At 40.1% G+C, this 26,647-nt stretch overlaps 1 protein-coding gene across 5 annotated transcripts in view; it reads right to left on the reverse strand.

The window, feature by feature from the left end:
* Positions 1-26,647, reverse strand: part of SMOC1 (SPARC related modular calcium binding 1) — a 128,803-nt gene that overhangs the window by 52,553 nt on the left and 49,603 nt on the right. For all 5 annotated transcript variants that reach the window (XM_054276506.1, XM_054276508.1, XM_054276507.1 and 2 more), the window contains exons 4-5: positions 16,871-16,970; positions 14,394-14,441 (exon numbers count right to left, since the gene is read on the reverse strand). In XM_054276506.1, the coding sequence (XP_054132481.1) occupies positions 14,394-14,441; positions 16,871-16,970 (148 nt within the window). The remainder of the gene's footprint in view (positions 1-14,393; positions 14,442-16,870; positions 16,971-26,647) is intronic.

Genomic DNA, 26,647 nt, shown 5'->3' on the forward strand with positions numbered 1-26,647 from the left:
TTTGCACTGCATGGGGTCTTAGACAAAAATACATGTCCTTTCTAGTACTGCAGGGGAGGTGCAAATTGTTGCCTTAACCACAATCCTTCCCTACATTAAATGAAACAATTTCAGCAAGTCATAATTAATTTAATAGTCTATGCAACTTCTGTGTACAGACATATATTGCCAACATAAGTGCAGAAAGTTAGCATTCATGCAAAGAAAATTCTTTCAATCTGGCCAATCAAGGTAAGTTTTTGCAAGCAGCTGAAATAGAAACACACCAGTGCAGATAGACCTCCCTCCCAAGTTTTCACACTCCTATCCATAGAATTATTTAAGTTGAAAAAGACCTCTAAGATCATCAAGTCCAACCACTTCTATGCATGGAGATCCCACAGCTGTTATAAAAAAAAACAACAGCTTTTTAAACCAAACCAGCAAAAGCCACATTCTCACTCTTTATTGCTTTAATTTTAAGAAACAGCAGCAATGTGCTGCCTTTGGATATAACAACCTCCAAACACTTGAACATGGACAACTGAAGCAAAATTTTGCTTAGAAAGGGGAAAATATGCCTAAGTGCCAAACATTCAAGGGCTCTGTGGGGCTTAATGGGCTCCTGAGTGCAAAGGTTGACTTGCACTGTCACTGCAGTAATTTTTCTCTTCCTACATCAACTATTCTGTATGCCATATGGATGTGGGCAGCCTTTACTTCAGCACTGCATTCCAGATATCAACCAGATAGGATAAGGAGCCTTTCCCAGTGCCTTCTGGAAGGCATTAGTTCCCCCCACTTCCTTCTCACATCTCCCTTGCAGGTGCATCAACATGAAAAAAGCCACTGAAGCCCCAAGGACTTTGTGGTCCAATGTACTCAGTGTTTGTTTGGCAGCACAATTCTTCGCCCTGCAAGAAAGCCTATCCCATGCACAGACAGCTGGAAGTAACTCTGACCCCTGTGACACAATTCAAAGCCTCCTCTGTTTGGCTTTTTGATTCCTGATTGACACACTCACTGCCAGGCGGAGATAAATGCTGCTGGGAGGACAATGTTGATCTGCTCGACTATTCTTGTGAAGGACTTTTTCAGAATAATAAACAAAAAACACTGGTGCGCTTAAGTGTCTGAATAGAACTGGAGGTAGACAGAGAGGGGAGCGGAGTGCTTTACAGAGGCTGGCAAGTCGACTGAAGAGTTAATTGTCTGGGTGTACAATGCGTTTATTCTGACCACAAACAAAGAGCTCCCTCTTCCTGGGTCTGGTCCTTCAAAAGCAAACGTGTCAAAAGCAGTCTGGAGCAGCACTCATTAATAGCAATGCTCTAGTCTCTGGGGTTCAGTGGCCTTAAAACTATTGAATCTTGAGATTCAGACAGAATCTCTCTAAAATCCAAAGTCCTTATTTACTGTCTAAGTTCTAAAGGCAGTTCTACAGTAATTACCCAAAAGAAACCTCCCCTCTAACCTCTCATTCTTTACAGCCTTTAAACAGCATCTTTTGAAAAATTAAGACATAGCAAGGTATTAACCTTCAAACATAATGCTGTAGACACCTTCCCCAACATGAGATCCAGTTTTATATTATTTCAATTATGTGTCATGTAAAAGTGACCTTTAATGTCTCATACTTGGAAAGATACAAAATCCCAGCCCACATTTGAACCTGCATTTCAGAGCTTGCATTATAATAGGTCAAACCAATACAATGTCCAAAACCACCCTCTGTCTCTGGGAAAGTTCAGATCCAGATTCAGATTTGAACTTTGCAGGTTGAACCAAGCCCTTAAGGTAATTACCACTTAAAACACCTGACTCCCTTCTGTAAGCTGTGCAAACCTTTCTGGGGAGAAAAAACATCTTCCTAGTACTGCTGCATGGAAGACAAGGCAGTTGAAAATTGAGCCATTACACTTCACCATTTTGATAGCAAAACTCCAAGGGATTTTGGTGTCAATGCAGAGACACTACATGTTATTTGAACCAGCAAATAAAGATATAAAGATCAGAGAATTAAGCTGAGCTGTTAGTGAACTTTCTTGTCATGTACATTTGCTTCACTACTCGTGAAAAGTTGTTGTTTTAACACACTTACAGAAAGGTAGCATTCCAAAGAACATTTTTCTCAAGTGTATGGGCATGCTTCCAAGCAGAAGACAAACTATCTGAAGATTATTGAAGCCATTATTTAAGAGCATTCACCTAATTCAAACTTGAGACTCACCCTCTGCTCTCCCCTTTCTCAAGCTAAAATCCCCAATATAGTGCAATCAACTAATTTAGGAGGACAGGAGGGAGCCAAAAGTTTGTGTGATCTCTCTTTTGTTCTACTGAGTAATAAGTGAGGGATTCAAAACCTCAAAACCTGTGAAATAAGATTTCTTGGCTAGCCACCAGTTTCTCTCCAAATTGTAAACAGTAAACCACAGTCTTAACCATTTTTGCAGGCTTGGACTTTTGGACAAGAAGCAGCAGTACCCCACAGGTAGTCTGAGTACAGATGTAACTCAGAATAAGGAACCTGTACACAGTCCTGTTATTTAGAGCCAGAACTCTCAGTTCATTTCTGGGCCAAACTCCAACACAGAGATGATCTTCTCTAAAAAAGCAATTTACACATAAGATATGGGATAAAGAAGCATATGGTCAGATTTTAGTTTGGTTATCAGAGCATTTCTGAGGTCAAATGCAAGGAAGCTTAAATGGAGAAGACCTGTCACTGTGCATAGATTTACCTTACTGCAGTTTTCAGACTTCACAGCCAAACTCCTTCCCAAAAGGCAAAAGAGGTCTCTTCAAAAATTTGGAAGTAATAGGAAAAATAATTGCCCAAGGCCAGATTTGAACCTTATCTGTTAAAAAGGTGAAGTAGGTAATAAAGGTCAGGTTACTTTTGAGACCGTCTTCAGTTTAGAACTGCACAAAAAGCTTTCTTTTTGACCAATGTGGAATCAGTGTCAAGCTGTGAAGACATTGTCCCCACTGTGCCGTCCCCCACTTTCAGAGGATTATTATTCTCACTCTTCTGTAACAATCCCAGCAGCAGTTTTATTCCTTAAGCAAACAGAAATCATCCTGTGACTTAGAAATACATGCTCTTGTCATCAGCTCTGACCTACAGAACCAAGCCTCCAGTTATGTCACGTCTCAAAGAGTGACAGGTAGGTTGCCAGTGATTTTAATTGTCTTGATTTAAGTAAAAAACCTTAAGTTCACTTCCAGAGTGGCTCAAATTGCCAGGAAAAGCAGAAAAAAAAAAAAAAGGACCTGCATATCCATTCAAAGGCTCTTGAGGGAGCTGCTAAGATACAAGTAATTTTCTTAATCTACCATTTCCACTCTATCAGATTCAAGCCCTTCTTCCTTTGAGCTTAGTCCCTCCCTTCCATCATAGTTAAAGTACTGCAATTCTTTGGAAGAAGGGACTATTTCCCTGGTATTGCTGCATTTTTCTACCCAACTGCCATTCTGGCTACTTTACTGAGTTAAAAACCAAAATGTTCTCTTTTTCTTTTTCAATTACTGTATAAGCTATACAACACTTTTACCTTGAAAGATAACAATATTCCCAATCCCATGATTTCAAAATTCATTCTTTTATTTTGTTCATATATCTTCTGAAATAAGCTATGCAGCAGCAGGGACAACATTAAATCCCTCCTTGGACTAGAGTCCATTAGCCCTACTGAACAGCTTACCTAGAAATGCTACATGTAAGTGCCACATATTGACTTGTATGTTTATTTCATAATAATAATGAAAAATGAATAATTAAGAAGATTTCAGGACATAGCATCTAGCAGCAGACAAGCTATGAGCCCATCCTCACCAGCAATCTAAGAATGTTTAAAACATTCTAGTTCAACTGCTTGTTGAGAAAGGAGAAGGGGAACAAAGTTCAGAGTTGCAGCTCAGCTTCCAGGCTCTGCTTCCGTCATCTGGTAAGTTTTCAGACAGGATCTCAGCCTGCCTGTCATTGCAGACTGATGTTTCACAGCTGCTAGCAATGTTCTGCACTGCTAAAGAAATGAATCTCGACCACCATGAAAGTGGCTCTTCTCCTTATGAACCAGCAGCAATTTCACTATGTAAAAAATCAGCTAGGACAACACCTGGGAAGGCTATTGGAATGCCTTCAAAACTAGAAACCACATATAGCCTGCAGAAAGAGGCTCCCAATGGGAGCAAAGAATATTTTTCATTCAGCTGTGTACTTAAACTGTCCTTCAAGAGTCTAATGCCATCCCCTACTGAGACATACCTGAGGGGAAATGGAGACACAGCTAAAAGAATCATGGGGAATAAATGGTTTCTTGGTATGGTCATAACACATAGCACCAAAAACTACCTATTACCAAAAAACATGACTACTTAATACATTTGCTGATGAACGATGACATTTTTACCAAGTACCAATAGCAGCTGACTGTAGGGATGGCAGGCAGTTTCAAAGCAGAGTCTCCAAGGCTCATTTTGACCGGGAGACACCTTCCCAAGTCAAATGGCATAGAAAAGCTTTGTGTGGTAAATACAACCCAGCAATTACACAGCTGTAAATCCAGCACTTCCTTTTTTTTTTTTTCTACAGAAAAGGATCAAGGTAATGAAGATGAGAGGAAGAATTGAAATAACCTTATTCTTCAGGAAGATTAACAATTGAAGGGAAATAAGCTGTAATAAACACTGAATAAAGAAGAATTAGGCTCTATATCTGTGTAATAAAAACAGCATCCAAATGTATATCAATATAGGCTACAACAAAATTACTTGGAAAAGCTATTGCCAATCCATAGAAGGGATGCTAGGCCGTCTTGTTCCAAGAAGGAGTACTGTCTGTATTAATGAACTGAGAAGAGGGAGGTGAGTTAGAGCAGGCAGCATAATACATGGCTGCTCCACAGTCCTGGCACTAAGCTTCACAGGGAAACTGGAGAGAAGAGGCACAACACCAGAGAAACAGACTACCAATATTATACAGGCTGGGTAAATCACAGTCAGCAAAAGCTGGACTAGTTAGGAGTGTTTGTTGGTGGCTTTTTTTTTTTTTTAATCCAAAGCAGAAACACCTCTAAAGTGCCAGCATTACTTACACTGTAGAGTGAGTGATGAGATCAAGAAATCAGCAATAGCTAGCACTGAGAATATTTAAAACTAGATTGAAGGACAGGAAGTAGAGGAGGAGATGCTTAACATTTTTATAGCTTCGTACTTGGTAGAAGAACTCTTTTATATCTCACCCTGTAAACACTAGAAGTATTATAGATACTGCAGAATTTTAAGCTACAGTATCTTAATTTTGAACCATCTTCCATTTGGCTCACTGCCTTGAGTGACATTTGAAATAAAACAGTGAGCAAAAAAGTTTCCACACAAAGAAATATTTTGCTTAAGGCACCATATCTCATAGCAAGATTTTTAGCACTTGACATTGCCCCAAACTTGGAGCAAAGTTTGCAAAAAGCTCTATAGCACTGTCAACAGCTGCCTGATGACTGCTGGCAAAAGCAACAACCACCTTATGATTGTTTAGTTTAGCCTCTCTGGTTTTATTCTACCTACAATATATCATTTTTTTTTCTTTTTTTCCAGGAGCCACTGCTTTGATGTGAAGTATTCTCTGTTTCCATACAGCCCAACAGACACTCCCCTCCTCAACTACCTCCCCTGAAAGGCTGCTCAAAATCCACAATCAACTATCACCCTGTCATTTCTAGGCTGTGCAAGAGCCCAGATAGCTGCAGCTGTGGAAAAGGGAGCACATCTGAAATGCCTAAAGGAACACTGTAATTCTGATCAAGTCAAAAAAATTAACAATTGTTATGCAAGCTTTATATACTAAAAACAAGATCCCTAGCTTTGGAAACATTTCTGAAGCTACCTGGTAATATACATTGAGCTGGGGCAAGGGGCATAGAATGGTGTGGTTGCAGTACCACTCTTTCTTCTTTCTCTCCCCAGTATCACTCACATTCCCCTTTATTGCTCTCCTTCTAGCTTTGGTCTCTTCAAGGTAAAGACTCTATAAATTCTCCCACATCTTCAAGGCCTGTAAGTGGGGGGTTGGAGACAGCAGCAGCAAATTTGCCAGATCAATGGCCATTTGAAATTCAGACATATGGCTGAAGCCCTACAGCTGCATGTGTTAATTACCACACGTGTCCCCTGTAAAGCAGTCTGTTAAACACAAAAAGAAAACAGAAGAGAAAAAAGCCTTTCCAAGGGATTAAGTAAATAGTCTAAATTTTTGACCCTGCTCCCCCAGACACATGCCTGTGTATAAGCTGCCTTCCTTTCTCCCAACACCTGCATACTGAGGAAGCACAAGACCCCTGCCACCTCTAGCCATGTGCAGCCAACCTATCTCAGAGTGTGCTTTCCCCCTTCCAGCTCCTCATTTCCAGCCTCTTCTCTCGCCAGCCCCTCTCCCTTTCTCCTTCAGAGGACTCATTCCTGGCTGACAACCAGACTAGCCTTGGGCTTACAATACGCCTTTTCATTTCCTTGCAGGCAAAGAGAATGGATACCTCACTGTTATATCTGTATTGCATGTGTGAAAATGAAGAAAAAGGAGGGGAGGGGGAATATACGTTTTTCCACTGCTCGTTTCCACAGGTTTTTTTCCTCCCTGGATCATTAAAGTGGAGCATCAGAGCTTTAGTGAGTGAGCACAATTTTGCTCTCTAACTACATAGCCCCAGCTTTTTCACCCCAGAATCTGAGTATTGTCTAAAGGAGGTTTTCTATTTGATTATGACACCAAAGGAACAGTTCTTCTCTGTGAGGGAAGGAACGGAGAACAGAGGGAATCAGATACAGTAACAATACTGCTGGAAGGACCTCCAAAGGACCTAATCTGCTTCAAAAGGAAATGTGTATGTACAGAATAAAGCATCTCAGTGTACACAGGGTATAAGTGACAACACTTTTTCAACACTGAAATATTTTTATTTTAAAGGTGAAGGTCAATCCTCAAGTTACAGACTGCCAGACATCTACAGATGTATTGTTCAAAATGAACCAGAGACAGCTGATTTTAAGAATCATTTAATTTAATGGCATATTTGTGAGAAGCTGAACAGTCGAGATGAAACCTGTCAAGTCCTTACACAAATTGCTTTGCTGCAGCCCCTGAAGGTCCCATCAGAAACTTGAGCACTGAGCTGAGCACAGGAACATGTAGTAAAAGACACAGACACTGCCTAGAAAAATTCAGTCTGTGGGGAAGACTTCTCCCATCCTTAGCCTTTATCAAAGCATTTTGCAGTACAGCTCCCTTGCAGTCAACATAGAAGAAAAGTCCAGATGAGCACACAGAGGAAAGCTATTATTCCAGATAGATCTGTTGTAAAGAAGCTTTAATTCCCCTAGATGCCATCCCAGGAACTTGAACAAACATTGGGGTTGTCTCTCCAGCTTCTCCCTACCTTATTTAAGGACACACATGGTCTGCATGCATTCAAGATTACCCATCACAATTTCATAGTTTATTTCTCTTATAGAGAAACTTTGACAGAGCTCAGGGGGCAAAGGAGTTGAAAGAAAAGTATTTCCAGCCCCTTGACCAAACACCTGCACCATGACAAAACACATTTCCTGGTGCATTACTCTGATTTGAAAGAAAACAACACTAACATTCAGATGTCTAGACTGTATAAAGCATGAGAAGAATAATGTCAACAACTCTTTAAAAAGAGAAAAGGTTTTGAGCCTACATAAAGTATTTTAACAACAAAACCAACTGACAGATCCCAAATTTATTCCATTTCTCTGCAAACTGCAATGATCAGACACCAGAAATCCATGTATAGCACATAAACAGTTAATAATACCTTAACAGATGTTGTTTAATCAATTGCTAGTCTACTTATTAGATCTACTCACCAGGCTGCTCAATACTATGACTTAATAATTTAAAAACATTTACAGCTGTTCTTAAGACATTACAGACAGGACTTGTCTGTAGATTGCTATAATAACACTTGTAAACTACAATTTTATTAAGTCATATTATATAGACTAAGCTACTGATTGGAACTGCTACTTTTTAGATGAAAGCAGAATTCTTGCATTGTATCGAACAAAATACACTTTAAAACAGAATTTGCCTTCTTTTATACTTGCCAATGAAACTTTCTTCAGTCTCAAATTTGATACATATGTTCTGAGGCCCACAAAAAAGTCTTGATGAAAACTAAACAATTTCAGACAAGGCAGCAATGTGGGGAACCAAAAGAATTGTTTTCAGTTTTACTGTTTATGTAACAAATTTGAAGTTTTACTTCTAGACTTTAGTATTTCAAAAATCTGTTTGCTTCATGTGATATATCTAAGTGCTTTTTAGAACATTGCTCTGCTCTGGAAAAGTTATCCAATATACACAGTACTGTAAAATTACATTCCTCTGTTCTCAAAAAATTGATCACAATTCCCATTTAAAGGCTGGGTTCTTGCTATCTAATAAGATCTGTTATGTTGGCAAACTATAGTCTACCATACTTGTGAAATTGACTTGCTTTTTACAGTTACATTTAACTGGAACTTAATAAATAATTTTGTAGATGATACACAGTATAGAGACAGCAATAGGAACCAGGGAGAATTCTGACTATTTACAAGCTGGCAAACCTACTGATTAAGTTAAGAGCATTTTTTACAGAACTATTCTTATAATAGGGAAGCAAACTTCAATTCCATTGCTAAGCTTGCTTGGAAATATAAATATGAGCTAAGCAAAATCTTATGTGCTACAAATTCCATCTACAGAAATTTTGCTCACAGCTCACTTGAGCTATTGCAGGACTGCTTTTTTTTTACACTAACCCATAACTCCTCAGTCAACTGAGCTTTTATCCTAGTTTCACAAAAGGCAGCACATATTCATGCTTCTCCCATAGATTCTTTCCTAACTCCCTGATTTTAACAGGGTAGACTGAGAAACTGTCACCATCAATGTGTGGTAGAACAAATCAAGCTTTTGCTCATCTGAAGGACTTGCAGCACTCTTGTAGCACACACATATAGCAAATTGGTTGCTTTCAGGAAGCAGACTTAATACATATGTATAGTACAGTCTGACTTTCCATTGAGCTACACTACACATCCAGCTATATCGACAAGCATCAAATTGTTTGTGCACGTTTTCACCACATGTGTAAATATACACATGTGGTGAAAATAAAAGGCCTGAAAAGACCTGAATATAAAAGACCTGAAAAACGCATCAGTCCTGGTCTAGGAACATTACACGATGAAGTTAAACAGTTCAGAAAATGATAATTGTATGAAAATTCTCCATCTGGATTTCTAAATTAGTATATATTTTTTATTTAAATATATGCATTAAACATAAGGGATCCAGATGAATTGTTTCGGTAGCTCTGCAGACTTGCTACTTGCTAATGTTCTGCAAGAAATGAAACATAAGATGGTGTTCACCAACTAGAACCATCACTTGACTTCATATTGCCTCGATAAACTTGTATTTACTTCATCTTACTGATGAAAGCCACACAATATTCTTCTGCTGTATTCTCCACTAACTGCTAAAGACAGCAAAGCATTTTCTGTGTTCATGAGGCTGGAGACGCAGTTGAAGCTTGATTTGTGTAACAGCACAATTGTGTTTCAATACATAGCACTGGGTTGAATCCAGAAAGATCTGGAGAAGGTGAAGACCAAAGACCCAGTCTGATGTTTTAGTCACATTTCAATTTGATGGTTTATGTCAAGGTATTATCTGTCTTCTGTGAGCCATTCGAGCCCCTGTGGAGGCCATGTGCTCTTCTCCCTTCAAGCTGAGGGCAGGTGAATTAGGGCCAGCTGCACCTGACTTACCACCAGCAGACAAAGCTTCCAGGTCCCCAGCTACAAGCAGCTCCATTTATTTTCATCAGCACAAGCCTCCTTTGCTTGGGTTTGCCTGAGGAGAGTGTTCGCCCTTTACCGCTCAGCCTAATTACTGACTCACACTAATGGCTCATTACTGATTCAAATTGCTCAGTCTCTTGGCTGCATAACTGAGCCATTAGCATTTTCTAGAGGTAAGACTCTTGGAAAAAAGCACGAAAAAAGCCACAGAATGGGCCAACTTGCCCACAATTGCAGCCCAGGATTTTCCTGCCAACAAAGCCTGCCTTTAAACTAATTTCTGACAGTTAAACACACAAAAAGTAACCCAATTCTACATGTTTAATTGGCAGGAACTTCAGGTTGCTCATCTTAGGTTTCTCAGCAGGAATTTCAAGTTGCTCATCTTAAGTTTCTCAAACCATTTCAGTGTTTTCTTGTACGCTGCAAAACTCACTGAGAAAAAACTTTTTGCAGCTCCATACAAGAGTCACGTCTACACATAAGATAGTAAGTGTACAACAAGCTCAGCCTGGGCTTTGCTTTCTGCAGGTCCATCTCACCAACAACTGTTCAGGCAATTGCAGATGCTATTGTCAGCTTTTGCAATAGGGAAACAAGACAAGTCAAAACAGGTCTGGAATGTTTTGCACTGCAAAAGACTTTATAAAAGAAAAAGGGAGTTCATACTACTCAAGACTCTTCATGACTGACACTGAAAGGTACTCCTGCCCAAATTTACCCTTCAGTTGCATCACCTTTAAATCCCAGATTACTGGGATCCATCCTTTCCCACTTCCTTCATTTAGTTGGTTTGAAAATGGTATCATACAGTGTCCAGAACTGTAAACTACTATTAATGAACCAGTATCCCCACTTCAATATATTTCCTCTTCACTCACTTTTAATTCACTGTTTCCAGTTTTAATTTACAGAGATAAGCAGTTACATGGCTGTTTTTTACATCCCTCTGATCCTAACCAGACTACTTTTAAAACCTTCTTGGTGACTGTAAAGGCACTACTCCTGATTGCAATATGCTGAATCCGAGCTAAAGCCCCAACACTTTCCAGATAAAGAAAAGAAAACTTTATTTTGTTCCATGTTTACTTCTTTTGTCTCAAAGTATGGCACAATGTCCCTGTGGCTGGAAAGGAATGCTCTGCATTCTTTAGGCAGGAAGAAATCCAGTAAGGTTGGCTCCAAGGATGCCTTTCACTGCTTTTTAAAACATTAACAACGTCCTAGCGGGAGAGACTGGGGAGATCCAGACCTCTAGAGGACAGCATGCATTTTCCTAGTGTCTCAGGACCATCAAACTAAGCAGCAATTGGAGCAAATTAATGCAAGAAGTTCCTTATGGGAAAGGACTGCACAAAGAGCAAAAGCAGGTTCTGGATATCCTAATCTCACTGAAGAGCAATTACATTTCTTGGGAACTTGTTCTTTGCTTATGGGAAAAATTCAGCACTAAAAGGACATGGGTAAGTGTCTGAGCCGCAAAGTCACAAAGCAAGCATGCCCTGGAGGGCCTGGGTTTCCATTCCACCGCATGCAAACATACCTCCATCTCCCCAGGCCCAGGTCTGCTCTGCCTTCCAGCAACTGAACACTTCTCAGAACAAATCAATATGGCCTATTTTAAAGTTTTAGGTTTGGTGCCAATTTAATTTGATTTAAATTACCTTATGGGGCAAATTGTATGAACTAACTGGCATTGCACCACACAGCAATAGCAGCAATGTAAATATGGATAACCAGAGCACGGAATTTTGAAAGAAGAAGTATCTCTTGCCAGCATGCTTGCTTGTTCTCTGTAGAAAGCTCCACAGAACCACTTTCTGGAACTACATGCCAAGCCACATGAACATGAAGCCATTTTGTTTTCTTCTCATCAGTAATGAGAGAGCCTGTGAGTGGAATCATGTGTTACCTCGTATCTTCTGGTACTCGAACATACCTACTCAGCCCCAGAAATTGGAGCTTAACAGGAAGGAAAAGAGGGGAAAAGATCTGGAGAAAGATTTATTACCAGTAACCAGCCTTTTTCTCCTTCCAACATTAATTTGCTTCTTCTAAAGGCGAGCTAGTATGCTAGTAAAGTCTTCATTTATTACCCAGCAGCATAAGCCTACCCATCCACACTGTTTCTAAGGCAGAGCAGCCTCCACCCTTTTGCCCTGAAGACTTGAAAGGCACGAAGTTTATTAGCTCATATTTTACATTCCTGTATGAATGAGAAAAAAGAAATCATTTTTGAAAGTCTTAGCTATTCTTTGTCTTCCTCAGAGTACCTATTCTGTGCCAGATATGCTCTTTGACTACAAGATCCTACTCAGGGATGGAGAGAGGGAGGAGTCTGCTGAGCAATGGGAAAATTCCAAAAGCTCCCAAATCAGATGGCAGTTGCCCAAAGAGGTATCAGAAGTTTCCAGGCTGTGCCTCTACAATAGAAGAGTCATCACTGACCAGTTCCTGCTGGACCTCTCTTCCTCCTGCCCTTTTTGTCACCTTTCAAAGGGCAATCTTTGTATCAAGTGTCTGAACACTCAGCTAGAACAAATGGTTATGTTCATGCTGGCTTGCCATCAGAGAAGCCAGACCTGCAGCAACCACCTTGCTTCAAGAAAGCCAGGCTGTTCTTGATTCCAGCTTCCTTCCAAAAGGACTCGATACTGGAACTTTGAATCAAGGTAACTTAAGGCAAGGGAAAAAAAACTGATAAGAAGGACGAATTCATTTTTAGATTAGTCATTTTCACCACAAGATGAAAAAGTAATGCTATGTCCATCAAACTTTAAACCAAATTATTACAGCTTCTAACAGCCCTCTTGATTTTAAAAGGCCCATTAAATAGCTTTTCAGAAGTATTTTTCTAACATGATGGAATAGGGCCAGACTTGCTTATGTGTGGGTTTCTAGCAGATATGAACAGATTCAGAACTGCAGGAGACAGAAAGTTTACAAGACTGCTTGAAGCATTCTGGCCCAAAGGGAAACGTTTCCCCTTTGACAGCTACTGCACGTTTCTGCAGCCACATGACCAAGCATACCATCGTTGAAACAGGATGCCACAGGCAGCACCAAGGAGAATCAATTTATATTACAAATTTTAAATTAGTTCATACCATTTACAGTTTTCTTTTTGCATGTTCCAACCCTTGAGTTAATAAAGGGAGTGTGGAAGAAAAAACAAGTTCAGATGTTTTCCCATTTTGCTCCTGTTTCTCATGAAATCCATGTCAGCTGCTTTCAATTCTAGACCAGGACTACCCAGGTAAAAAGTCTACAAACAACTCCAAAATAATGCAGAATTCAAGAGCTATTTGATTTGCTTGTACTTCAGGCTAGACTGGCAATGATTGCATTAACAGAATTATAACCATGTGTTCAGGTGCCAATTACACATTAATGCATAATTACACGTTTAAAGAGACATATCCTTACCTAAAATAAGAAACAGTCTTCAGCTAAGTAGTTTTCCTTGCATATTTCTTCTCCTTACCTTAAGCTATTATATACAAGCAATAGGCTGCAGAGCAGATATGCTCAAAATACATCTCTACTCTGAACAGAGTAATCGAATCCCCATTAAGTGCTTTCAGGACCTGATTGACATTCCCAGCATGGAAGATGTCCCTGACAGTGTTTTCCTTCATTCTGAAGTGTCAGGAATAACTGGTTTAGAGAGTTAGCACTAAAAATCCTGCTTTGCTTATCAAAAGAGGAACTTCTCCCAGGACAGAGCATTCATCCTCACCAGCAGAAGTGAGGATGCATTCAGCACAGTTTTCCTGGAGTACAGACACAAACTCAAAACTTGATTCTCCACATAGGGCTAGAGGGGAAAAAGGCTGAAAATTAGGGTGTGAAAAAGGCCTAAAGACATATTTGAGTTGCTCCTCAATGTATACCTCAGTGGTGAACCCTCCCAAAACTATGGCAGCGAATGCAAACCACAGGACACAGGGAAGAGCTCTGAATGTTCACAGGAGAAGAACAATGACCCATCTAATGCTTTGCTCAGGAAGGGCTAGGACTGAAGACAGGAGTGTAAAGAAGAAAAATCAGTGCCTGTGAGGTGTCCAAGCACTGCTAAGGTTTAAGCCAGCACTGCTCCAGCTGGCCAGAGGGCTTTATGCACTGTTAAAAAACCCCAACTTTCAATGCATACAAAGCCACAACCATGACATTGGCACTCCTGTTTCCCAGAGTACAGATCATACTGACAGCCTTCCTAATCTCCAGGGATTTTACTGAGCAATGCTCAATATGTGACTTTAAGGTGAGCAAGCAGAAGTTATTCTGGACCAGCCATTCCTTTGGGAAGCTCAGCTTTCTTGTACTTTAACTCAACTGAGAAGCACAGAGCAGAGAACACCCTTTTCTACTCCACAGGGAGCAGAACAGTCATCTTACTCCTCCTCCTGAAGGGGAGCTCTAGTGGCACATCCACCCCTGCACCCTGGAGCTGGTTAGGAACCCATGCTCTGAGCTATCTTAAGGGACTTGGCTAGGCAGCTGCTGTTACAAAAGTTGGTGAAGCACAGGACTCCACTCACCTTTCCTTCCCGAATTACCCTGGCTTGATGGTTTATCAGTTACAGAACCTAGAGGGGAGAAAGAAAAAGAAGAAAAGACATCCAGTTAGATGCTGTACGGTCACACAAAGTATATGATGTCTCAATAATACAGTCTATATCTCAACCCATAAAGCATCTATTTAACTTGTCAACAGCTCCATTTAAGACTCAGAGAGCCTGTGGCTTCAACCAAATTGAAAAGTATAAGGAAGTTTTATGCATTAAGACATTAAATTGGGATAAGGGTAAACAAGAAATCTTTAGTAGCTGGATCTAGTGATTTGAAAGACCTCAACAGAGCATCATGCTAGTAAGAAACCTGGAATAAATCCAAGGGCAAGAATGAAAGATCAGTAAGAGTCACTTTCATTTGCAAATGTCAGGAAGAACAAATCAAAAGCAGATGGGGAGAGTGTGCAGGGAATGCAAGCACAGTATTCCAGAGGAAAGGGATTAAGTGGGACAATTTTCAGAAAATGGATTTCAACCAACCCCAGAACATCCCCAGCTGTTTGAAATGGGACACTGAATAAGATCCAGCATGTACTTGAACAGAACACATCTCGGGTTGTTGACTTTAACTTGGATCTTTACATAGTATGTATGATTCTCTGCTTGGTACTGCACTCTACTTTAGTGCTTCATCACAGTTTTCTACTAAAACTTGACCAGGTAATAAAAGCTAGTCAAATAAATCCATTACCAATGTGTATAAAAAGCTGACAAGCATTTTTTTTTAATAGCTTTATTCACAGGAAACTGATTCTTCTATGTACCATTACTGAACAATTCTAATGATTACTGAACATTCAGGAAACATGGATCAAAAGCCAGCTTTAAAGAACGTATCTCTGACAGCCCCAAGAATCTGATCAAGACAACCTCTGAAGGTAAACTATTGCCTGGACACTTTCACTTGCAGATCAGTTCATCACAGATCTACTGCTGAATTACAAGTGGTAAGCACAAACTCTGTATTAGTCATCATATGTCCAACATCTGTGTCCTACAGTACAACATGACTTTCCTTTTCTGCAACACGATTTCATAAACAGCACAAGACAAACTGAATAGATTAGTAAAAGTCTAAAACATGCCCTACCAAAATGATATATTGTAAATGGTGTCATAAAGTCATATTCTAAAGGTTTAAGCCAAATTATTGTAGGATTGCACCTTAGACTAAAATAGGATATTAATTTTTTTTTTCTTTCCACATGCCTGTGATAAACCAAGCATCTCCTCAAGGTACATTGGGTCACAGCTCTCCCACTCAACTCAAACCCTTATGCAAGTCACTTATTACCACAAGTAATAAGTGCAAGTTTGCTTATTACCACAGAACACCCTACAGCCAAGAGGACACCGTATAAGCTGAGAAAAAAATCAAAGTCCTAAAGGTTTGACTGCTGTCATGCTCCTATTTAAAGGGCAAACACTGCAAGGTGTGAGAGAACTATACTAAAAACCCTCGAGGTGCAGACTGTAGAGCATGAAGACATGTGGCATCACTGAACATGTTAGAAACATTCTCCTATGCTTACTGCCTTTTCCTTCTTTAATTTTTTGGGGAGGAGACAGGAAAGTGAGAAGGCAGCAAAATTCCAGTGTTGCCCTTCAATTCTCCCCAGAGTACAGAACAACCCTGCCTGTGTTTACTGTGGTTGTCACAGCAGGACTGTTCACAACAGCTCACAAAACAAGACCACTGTTGATCAGGGCCATATGAAAATCTGGAGCCCAATCTCATTCCACTCGAGCCATGGAGTACCAAATCCAATGGTGTGGAGAAGAAAGAAAAACAATATTACTCTTTTTTAAAGAAACTTGTGGATTTGGTGTCAGTAAACTGCTGAGCAACAAAGTAATGTCAGGCTGAGTGCCCAGAAACACATCACTTAATAAACATGAGTAACAGCCTGGGTCTGGACCTCCCTCTTGTGAGCTGTGGCACAAGCCCAGTGTTGTCCACCATGTGACACAAACACAGGGATCCTAAACTAAGCAACGTGGCCAAAAGACCTAAATTCATTATAACAGCAGGACCCCAGAAACTGACAGTTTTGCACAGAACCACCTTCATTAATTAACTGAAATCACTATGTACAAAAAATTACTCCACATTCCACAAAATACAGCCCAAGAACCATTTCATTACAATACTGTTCATGGAAAAAAGTTATCCCATCCGTTCAGCAAATCTTTGCTGTTGGTGTACACAGCAACACTGACTCCTGCCTTGGCTGCCACAGGTTGTCACCTTAGTGGTTTTTCTTACTGAGCCTTGCAGAAGTGTCTGTATCCTAATTGCAGGGTGGACATGCCAGAGTCCAAAGTGCAGCATTAAGTGGGGTAAACTGGCCAAGTCACCTGAAAGATTGGGCTCTCAGAAGGATGCATTCACTCCAACCCTCCGGTTATCAAGTTAGTATTTCCTGAAGCCAGTCCCACAGTACCTGAACATACAGGAGTTTTGTTCTGTACAGAAGAGCCGCTAATAGGTTTGCCATCAGGTGTCACACACCAGCAGTATCCAGTGTAGGTATGGCACTGCACCTGTTTAATAAAACAAAGAGCAGGCATTTCATTTCTCGCTCTATCACCAACCACTTTATTATCATTCAGCATCTTATTGAAAGTCCCAACCCCAGAGGTATCACAAACACATGCTTCAGAGCAAGGTGGTCTTACAGAAGAGTACCTTTGACATCATTATCTTTTCTTCCCTCACCACCCCCCTACACCCCAAGAAAGGTGATTTCTCCTACTCCTACTCCAACTCCTGCAGCTGAAACTCAGGAGGCAAAAGAAGTTACAAGTAATCATCTGAGAACACATCTGAGTTGGGAGATGCAGCAGTTGTATCTCAGCTCGTTCCACCCTCTGCTACATCCCACTTACTGTTTACTATCAAAAACCTGTCCCGCTGCATCCCAACTGGGTTATGCAAAGGCCAACCTCTCCCAAATTCCATAGCCACTGCTTGAGAGCACCATCTGTAGTCATTTCAGAAGCATTTTGTTCAGTAATGTCTGGAAAAGGGCAATACCGACTTGCTTAACAAACCTTCTCCAGACAGATTTAAGCTCTGTTGTGTTACTATGTCAAACTACACAGCAGGAGCAAGATCCAACATGCTAGCTCCTCATATATTGACATGGACTTAAGAACATTTGATGAATGTTCTAGTGAGTCAAAAGGTACACAGTATAAAATTCATCTTGATTGACTTTAAAGCTCTACTTCTGAACTGAACATCTAGAACTGCCCAGTTCCTTCCTTCACCACAGAAAGACACCAGAATTACGAATTCAGATACAGAACCTCTCAAATAAGGGTAAGTTCTAATCTTGCAGACTGATCTTAGTAACATCTATGGAGACATTAATTCAGCACCACTAAAATTTCATTCAGCCTAACAAATCTAATGACAGCCTTTGCCTCAGCTTCCAGAGTAGCCAGCAACTGGATGAAATTCAGGATGCCTTTGACATCTTTGAGATAAAAGTAAACTACCATTGTACAGGCATCTGTGTAAACACTAACAGGTCTCAAAATTCTTTCTTACAAGCATACTTTCAGCTGGAGTTAAATGTGCACATCAGTACCTTGAAATGGTATAGAAGCGCATCCTGTTACTATAAACTAGAGATGGCTCCTTCGATACATTTCTGAAAAAAGCCATTAAATGAGACCATTTCAGAAGTTGCCTTTTTATTTTACTTGTAAAATTAATTCTGTTCATTCTCTCTTTTTCCAAACAAGTTCACTGAAACCAATTTCCAATTCCAGTGCTCTTCACACAGAAGAGAAGAGTGATGGGGTGTTTGTGCTGGTCCCCTCATTAGGGATCCTTCAGAGCAAAACCAGTCATTCCCCCTCGCTGACAGCTGGCTTCAATGCCCTAAGGTAGCAAAGTTTGTACAGAGACTTAATGACAGTTTTTTTTAAAGGCTTTGAATATCACATAAAACATGATCTAAGAGCAATTATAACACAGTACGTTGTGTTTATCTTGGGTTTTACTTGTTTATCTTGGGTTTTACTAAAGTGCAAATCAATCATTTTGCCTCAAGCATTTACTTTTAGTAGCCAAAATCAACAGCTATCTCATGTACCCATGTTACTGCAGTCACTGTCACTGCTATTTGCAGACTCATTTTTCTTCTCTCAATATATCACAATACTGATGGCAAATTACTCAAGAGTACTATGACTATAATAAACAATAATCAGGTTAGAAAATATTTGTTATTGCTCAATGTTATCAATTGAACACTCAAAACAAATGTGATGCATCTGTTTGGGTTTATGTTTAGAGTTTATCTTTGCTGATCACACACACACAAGACTGCATTCCCAACAGCACAAGAAGCTGCATTAATTGTAAAAATCCTACCAAGGGATAGAGCTAAATGCCAGGATAGGGTCTTGAATTGTAGGGCAAGACTATTCCATGTTACGTTATATAAAAAAAGCCAGTGTACCCAGCATTTAAAAAACTCAAGTACTAGTCACTTGATAGTCCTTTAGCCAAACTTTCAGGAAAATAACAAAGTACATGGCAGACGAGTCAAAAAAAATGTATTGACACAAATTCAGGACAGATGCATTAAGAGTATGTTATATAACACACCTCAGTGGAGAGCTACAAATTACATACACTCATTTATGTAAGCCAAGCATATTACACCCATAAAAAAGTGAAATCATTTTGTAAATAACTAGGCTAAGAAATGCTAGTCTTCCTTGGACTGGTATCCCATGACCTTTTCTTCCCCCATGCTGCCATTAAGAAAAGAAAGAAATTGCCATTAGAAAAAGGAAGGGGGAAAAAAAAAAATCTGAGACTGACAGCACTCAGCACTTTCACCACAACCACATGTTTTACTGCAGTACCAAAGGGCTTCCCTTCTACAGATAACAGCTGCAATTAAAGCTCAGCCATTATCCTAAAGGCCAGACAGTTAGCCATGAAGAATGGGCACTGCAGAAATCTCCAGTGCAGTTGTTTTTCCTGAATGTCTTCATCTTGAGACACCTTTCACCATCATACCTGACCAGGTCTCAGTACAATTTAGGGTCATAACAACACTGGCCTACAGCCTGGAGTTTGCATCTTAAAGGCTGGGAGGGAAAGTAAACTCTTCATCACTTACATAGTACTGGTATGCCACTGAAAAAAGCATAAAGGCAACACCTGATCCAGTACACTGTCTAAGCACTGTGTGTAAACAAACATAAAATGTTGACTATTTCAGAGCACCTCCAGCAATGAATATCCAAAATTTGGAGGTTTACTTTAAAATTTTCCATTGACCTTACATTTGAGCTTTTATTTCTAAACAAAATTTCAACTGTCAACCCAAAATTCAACCTCATTCTCATCCTGCTCCCAAAGCAGTGAGATTTTTAAACACTCATCTTCAGGTAAGTAAGTTTGCAAGCATGACAGATGTTTACTGCACAGATCTAATCTTCAGTTATTGAGTTAATTTTGACTCTATCAAAATACAAGTTAGAAAAAATATGTTTGACTTTTTTGGCTCTCAGTCTTCTAAAGCTAAGCATTGAGGCAGAGGAAATACAATCTTATATATTAAATACAATCTTATATACTTAATAGACTTGATTGTTATCCAAGCTGCAGTTACAGAATGCGCCTGTTATGGCTGGAAAGGCACATGACAGAATTTGGTATCTCAGATTAACACACAACAGCTGTATTGTAAGTTATATAATAGGAAATCAGATAAATAAAACCTGTAAATCATTTGAGGTCTTCAACAGATACCCCACTAACATCTACATTAAAAAAAAAAAAAAATCCAATTGCATTTTAAAGCACTACAAGCAGCCAAATCCCTGATCATGCAAAAGGACACTGTTCCTATTTTTCATGAAGAGATAGGTCATCTTACCTGTGTCTCAACTAAAGGATGAAAAGCACGAGAGGCAAACCCAAGAAAAATTGCTCCAAATCACCACTCCCTAAATTAAAAGTGTAGCAGCAGTTTCTCTATTCCACCCTGCCATTACAATGTGTGAAATCAAACAGCAGCCAATACACTGGCCAAATACCTGCTCTCATAAAATTTCTTTCAATATGTAAGCACTAAAAGAGTAGTCACTGAGTGATAACTCTGCCTCTTAAGTTCCTCAGGGGGAAAAGAAGCCATTCTTTGGGTTTCTTCAGTATCTCACTGACAATGCCAGGATCTGATTCCCAAGTAAAGCTTCTAAACAAGCAAGCTTCTAAAGTAAAGCTTCCAGACAAGCAAGCAGCATCCCTTTATAACTACTTAACAAATGAGGATCTAGGGGATGTTGCTCAGACAGAAATCGGAAGTGAGAGAGAAATCATATACACATATGATGGAGAGAACAGAGGCAAAGCAGCAATTCTGTGATGGCTGAAACCAGCTTCTATGGAGTTACAGGAAGAGGTAGTTGCCTGCAATAGGCTTGAAGGAACCTTGGACAAGCACTGGGCTGACAACAGGAACACTCAGACTAGCCTCTCACTGCTGTTCAGATGAAATGTTTAGCAACCCATTCCTATCCCATCACAGATCAAACAAACACTTCCTGGCTCCTTCCACAATGGAGGGCAGAGATGAGAAGGGAAGAACATTCATTCTGTATTGAAAGCTATACTTCTATGAGAAAAGAAAAAACACATTCAGTTTTTGAATGGCACTGCCGAGGCTAAGGGCAGGAAGCAGAGCTACTGACTGTATTCACAGCACCAGGCAAGGCTCCAAACCCTGGTTGCATCCAGGTGCTCCCTGTAAACACTGTGAAAACAGCTAAATAAATAGCTCCAAGTCAGCAGGTCATCCAGCCTGACCCAGGGAGCAGAAGCCAGTGTGATGCAGCAATTCTTTAATCAAGTCTTTCCTTTGGTCAAGCCTCTGAGACTCAGCTAGAAAGTCCTCTGAACCCACATTAGTGGCACACAACTGCACACTGGCCTGATGGCTATATATCTTAACTCTGCATGGTGATCCTCTGTTCTGGTGCACATCTTGCTATAATGCTTAGACCCTGCATCTTGTAATACTTTTTGCTACATTAAGAGTCAGCTGATTATTGTCAGAAACCTGCCTTACTTTTATAGGCAATTTTAGGCGAGCTATGAATTAGTCTGCATCTTGTATTTAAGCCTCTTTGGGACTGCAGCCCCTTAAACAATTCTTGTCACTTTTTTTGTTCTCCACTCCTATTTAATTATTCAGAAATGGTGCTGTGCAAATGTTCCCACCAGGGCTTTATGCAGCACCCACCTCCCTCAAGTCTATGCACCACTCAAGAAATGCTTCCTCCATGGGAATTTCACTGTTCATACAACCAGGGGAAAAAATGACCTGAAGTAAAACAATCTTAATCATGATCAAGGGCATTCCCATCACACACGCTGGTACATAGGTTATTTTTAGTTCAGGAAAAGGGTCCTCAAGAGAGGCTTTCTGCTTCTGACACAGAATGTGACACTTTGAAGCTAAGAATGACCTTACATTGTCACTTCCCCTAAGTATGTCTACTCTCGCTTTAAGAACCTGTTCCTTTGCGATCTCAACTGATACTTCTTTGAAGAAACACCATAAATAACCAAAGTTCTTACCTCCTTACCCACTCATGGTTTATCTTTAGCACAACATACAAATGAGAGATACAATGAAAGCCACAGGAAGAAGGCAAGTGTTTAAGTAGCAAACCTGCAGAGCAGTATTCACAGAAAGCTACAGCTACCATCATTTATAGAAGGGATATCTTTTAATAAAAAAAAGCCAGAACTACCTACCATTTAAAAACCAAATGCTTTTTAAAGAGTTTTTTTAATCTAGCAAGACAGACTGTGTTCTTCTGAAATGAGAGGTGAATTCTTTGAGAGCTTAGTATTGCTGGAATCTGAGCACTGAATAATGGAATAACAGACAGCATCGCGGGAATGAAGGATGCCTATGCAGTACCTTGCTGCATTAAGAAGTAAGTTTGTAATTCTGCCCAGCACCACACTACACTAGCCAATACAGAGGAGCAGACTTGGATCATGAAATCACACTGAAAGCTGAAAAGGGTCCCCACATTTTTAGAAAGGGCTGTTTGGGGAACCTGGGAGAAAACAGAACTTTTTATGTGCGTTAGCATAGTGTAGAGTGAAACTACTGGTATGGACCATAATACTGATCTCTCTTTCCAAACAGACTTATATTACAAGATGTGGTAATGCTCTGGAAGCTATCTGATAATGCAGAACTGCTCTGATAGCCAGCCCCTCATTAGAGGGGCTGACTGTCAGACCTGTCATAAGACCACAGGTTTGACTGATGCACTCATTTTAACAGAAATCTCAGTGCTACATCATAGCTGCACCAGGAGGGAGATTTTAAGAACCCTAAACTCAAAGAAACTTTCCAAGGAGATTTGTCCTCAGTTTTATGCAGACTTGTAAGGAAAAGAAACCACAACTAGACAGTGGAAGGTGGCAGCAAACAGTAAGACATACCACAAAGTCCCACAAAACTACACCCCCAAGGCAGGATTAACATTATTCATGTTCATATTAATCTCTCTGAAACAGATCCCATTTAAAATCTCAGCAACCTTTTCTGAAAAACTGCTTGGGGAAAAAGTATGAAGAATGCAAGTCTCCCTCAGCCCATGGCAACAAGCCCAATGGCACTAGGCAGCAAAAGAAAGTGTGCAGATTACCCACTAGTGCCTGTTGTTTATGAAGAACAGATCACAGCAGGTTAAGTGCAGCATAGAAAAGGAATGGCATTTATGGAAAATACAGCATACCAGCAAAAAAAGGCAAAAGTCTTGGGAACACAAACTGGTTTTATTCATGGTTAATTCTGCACAAAAGTGACCTCAGTTTTCTACAATTAATCAAATTACTCGTATCTAACAAACATTCTTATGTTGTGAATAACTCAAATTTTATCTGCCTGCTTATATTACTGTGGGCTAAGTGTAGAGAGATTTTGTTATAGGAAGCAATATTCCTCACACAGACTGAAATATAAAGACATAGCAATTCCAGAGGAGTTAATCAGATCTGCTTCCCCATTTACAGTCATCCCATCATGCCTGCAAGTGGCATCACTTCTCCATCCTGCAAATGCATGCCACATTTGTAGATGCCTAAGTAGCACTAAAAGGGGACTTGATAAGATCTTTGTAATACACAAACTCAACAAGGGAAGCAGCACACATGTTGCATAGAAACAGTTACGACAGCCAGTGAACTGACAAGTGCTAGCTCCTCTTGATGCAGTACACAAACTCTATTATACCTAGTCATGCATACGAAAACTGGAAAACTGATCAGCTGAGCAACAGAATTGGTGGCAACACTGATTTCAGTCTAAATTTCACAGGCAATCAAAACCAGACAGGTCATACAAGTGTTTTAAGACATGTGTGATGTCTCTCTACAAAAGGGTTTAAATGCAAGCCAAACGAAGGCCTTTGCCTTTAGGCCCTTCTCCCTTTCACCCTTGTTGCCACATCTAACTGTGGTAGATGCAGCCCTGCGGAGAAGTAGGAGGAAGTAAGCTGAGCATGGTCTTCCTCCCGCAGCTGCTGCCTGCATGGCACATGCTCTGGCAGAGGAGCTGCGTCCTCATCACCCCCTGCAGCCCCAGCCAGTCTGCAGCGCCTCCAGCCCCAAATCCAGCACTGAACTGGCTACAGCTCCAGCAGCTGCAAAGGGCAAACTTGAGCTGCTTTCAGAAGAACAGCCCCACTTTCAGTGTTTACCCAGAGTGACTGCAGTTTAGTTTTAATCAAGATAATTATGATGAACTACAAAAGCAACAGCTCAATCTAGTTAAGGCCAAGCAGGTTCTCTGAACATAGATACTACTACCTAATTCTCCCACATCTGTACCGCTCTTGTTTTTCAGTTCTACAAAAATTTCAAGAATTCCCAACAATTAATTAGTTAAATTAAAAATCAGACTCTCGAAGTCTGGTGGCAAGAACAATGATGTGGGTCTGAATACTACTGTGTTCAGTTGGCTCAGCAAGATGACCTAAAAGCAAGTAACCTATGTCTTGAATGAGTGCTGCAACACTTCAGACATTTGATATTCTAAATATATGGATGCACCTTTGATCAGAATTTTTCTTCTACATAAAACTCCCTTTCAATAACAGTTACACAGAAAGGGGGAAGTTGTTGAAGAAGTCTCCCTAGACAACTTTATTTACCCTGAAACATGTGCATCTGCTTAAGACTCTTGTTGGGATGGGGATTCTATGTTGAAGAGCACAATGGGTATTCTTCCTAGAAACTTCATTAAGAGATGCTGTTCTGCTGTAGACTTCCCATCTGAGATTTTGGAGTCTAGATGGAGCAACATTCAGGTATTGAACCAGAATAAACTAACAACAGTCCAGAGCTGACTTCAGCAAAGCCTCAGGGACTTCACAAGAACACAGCCTCCCTGTAGAGCAGAACCCAAGAGCTTCAATTCTCTGCACAAGAGATGCAGTATCAAAAAGTACCTCCACCAGATGAGATCTATTCACGAGTTGCTGGAAGCAAAACTGTTTAGACTGTTCACTAAAATTCAAGTCTTTATACATCTTTTTTTAAATCAAAATTTAATTTGTTTTGACCAGAAGCTAAAGGAAATATTTGTCTCAAAAGCAGGCTGAAACTAGTTAGCTTTCTTGGACATTATTTTTCATTTAAATCTTATGCAGGGACAATTACCTTAAATGCTGCAATATAACTGATGAAGCTGGTTCATAAGGTATGTGGAACACAGGGTATTTTTATGAACCAAGGAATTATATGAGTTTCAGTTAATTCCAGATACAAAGAGATCAGAGGCTTTTCTTCATCATGCCAGGTAAAACAAAAGCATTTTAGTGTTCACAGATAGAACTGAATGGAGGAAGAATGTGAAATACCACTTGGCTGCCAACTGACACCACACAATTTTTCTAAGCAGTTTCATGTTGTCCCTCAACTGGCAACCAGCACTGGCTAAGGAATGTGCCAAGGAAAAGTCCAGCAACTTCTCCACAATCCAAACACTGGTACCAGCCTTCAAAATAAACCTGTCTGAAACAAAGCTTTATCAAACTATACTATCAGTCCAGCCTTATCTTTTATAAAGATAAAAATTTCACCTACTTTCCTCTCCAAGAGGTTGATGGACAGACAATAGACATTTCAAAGTTTGCTTTTCTTACCCTTTTTTTCTTGAACTATGAAATTTAACATGGAACACTTTGTTCCATGTTGGCCCAATGTGATAGCTTTTATAAATATTAGCCTCCAGTGCCAACATAATCTGAGAAGCTCTACACAAAATCAAATTGCAACAGTTGAAAGTGCACTTAAACTGCAAGAAACTGCAGCCATCTTCTCTTACCCCAACCTTACCATGATGGTCCACACAGTACAGAAACAGAATGCTGCTCTAAAGAACCATGCAGAGTTTGCAGGATGAATACAACTTTTTCCACATCATCATTAAAAAACAAAAACAAAACAAAAACACTCCCACACACCAGATAATGGGAGGGTAAGGCTGAGGAGGGGAATAAAATTTTTGGTGGGTTATCACAAAAAAAAAATCTTTCCTCTCCTATCCCCCCAGGCATCACAAAATGTTTGAACCAAATCCAAAGTTCTCTGCCTTTCTCATCTTTTTTAAGCAAATATTGATTCTGTCTTGGACTTTCTTTTAACTTCAGAAGACCCTAAAACAACCAATATATCCTAAAATTTCTCCAAGAAAGAAGGTATCTAGAACAGTATAAGGTGTATGAAAAGTTAGGCAAAAAACATTCTGTGATTTATCTAAACCCACAAAGTAGAGGTCCCAGGTTTTGTAGGTTGCAGGTTTTCAGCTTTTTAGATGCATGCAAAACTGAGCAGACAGCATGAAACTGTGTCAGGAAACTGTGCATGAGCCATTTTTAACAGCCAGTTCAGTCAGCACTAGGGCACCTCCCAATATGCAAGGGGTAACAGAACCAGGTATCACTCCTCATTTCTACCCTACTCTGGCAAACTTCAGCAATTGAACAGTGAGGAATCAAAAACCCAAACAAAACAGCCTCATCTCCTCTCTGCCAGTCCTCCAAATCACTACAGGATATATAGCACAAAAAGTAACCAGCAGAAGGAAGAGGCTGAACAGACTGCTTTTTTTCCTGGGATAGATGAAGCAGAGGTAAGAGCAGAATCAGCTGCATCCACCCTG

Source organism: Melozone crissalis, unplaced genomic scaffold (assembly GCF_028551555.1).
Source record: "Melozone crissalis strain CALT ecotype California unplaced genomic scaffold, PUWL_Pcris_2 ptg000018l_1, whole genome shotgun sequence".
Taxonomy (NCBI): domain Eukaryota; kingdom Metazoa; phylum Chordata; class Aves; order Passeriformes; family Passerellidae; genus Melozone; species Melozone crissalis.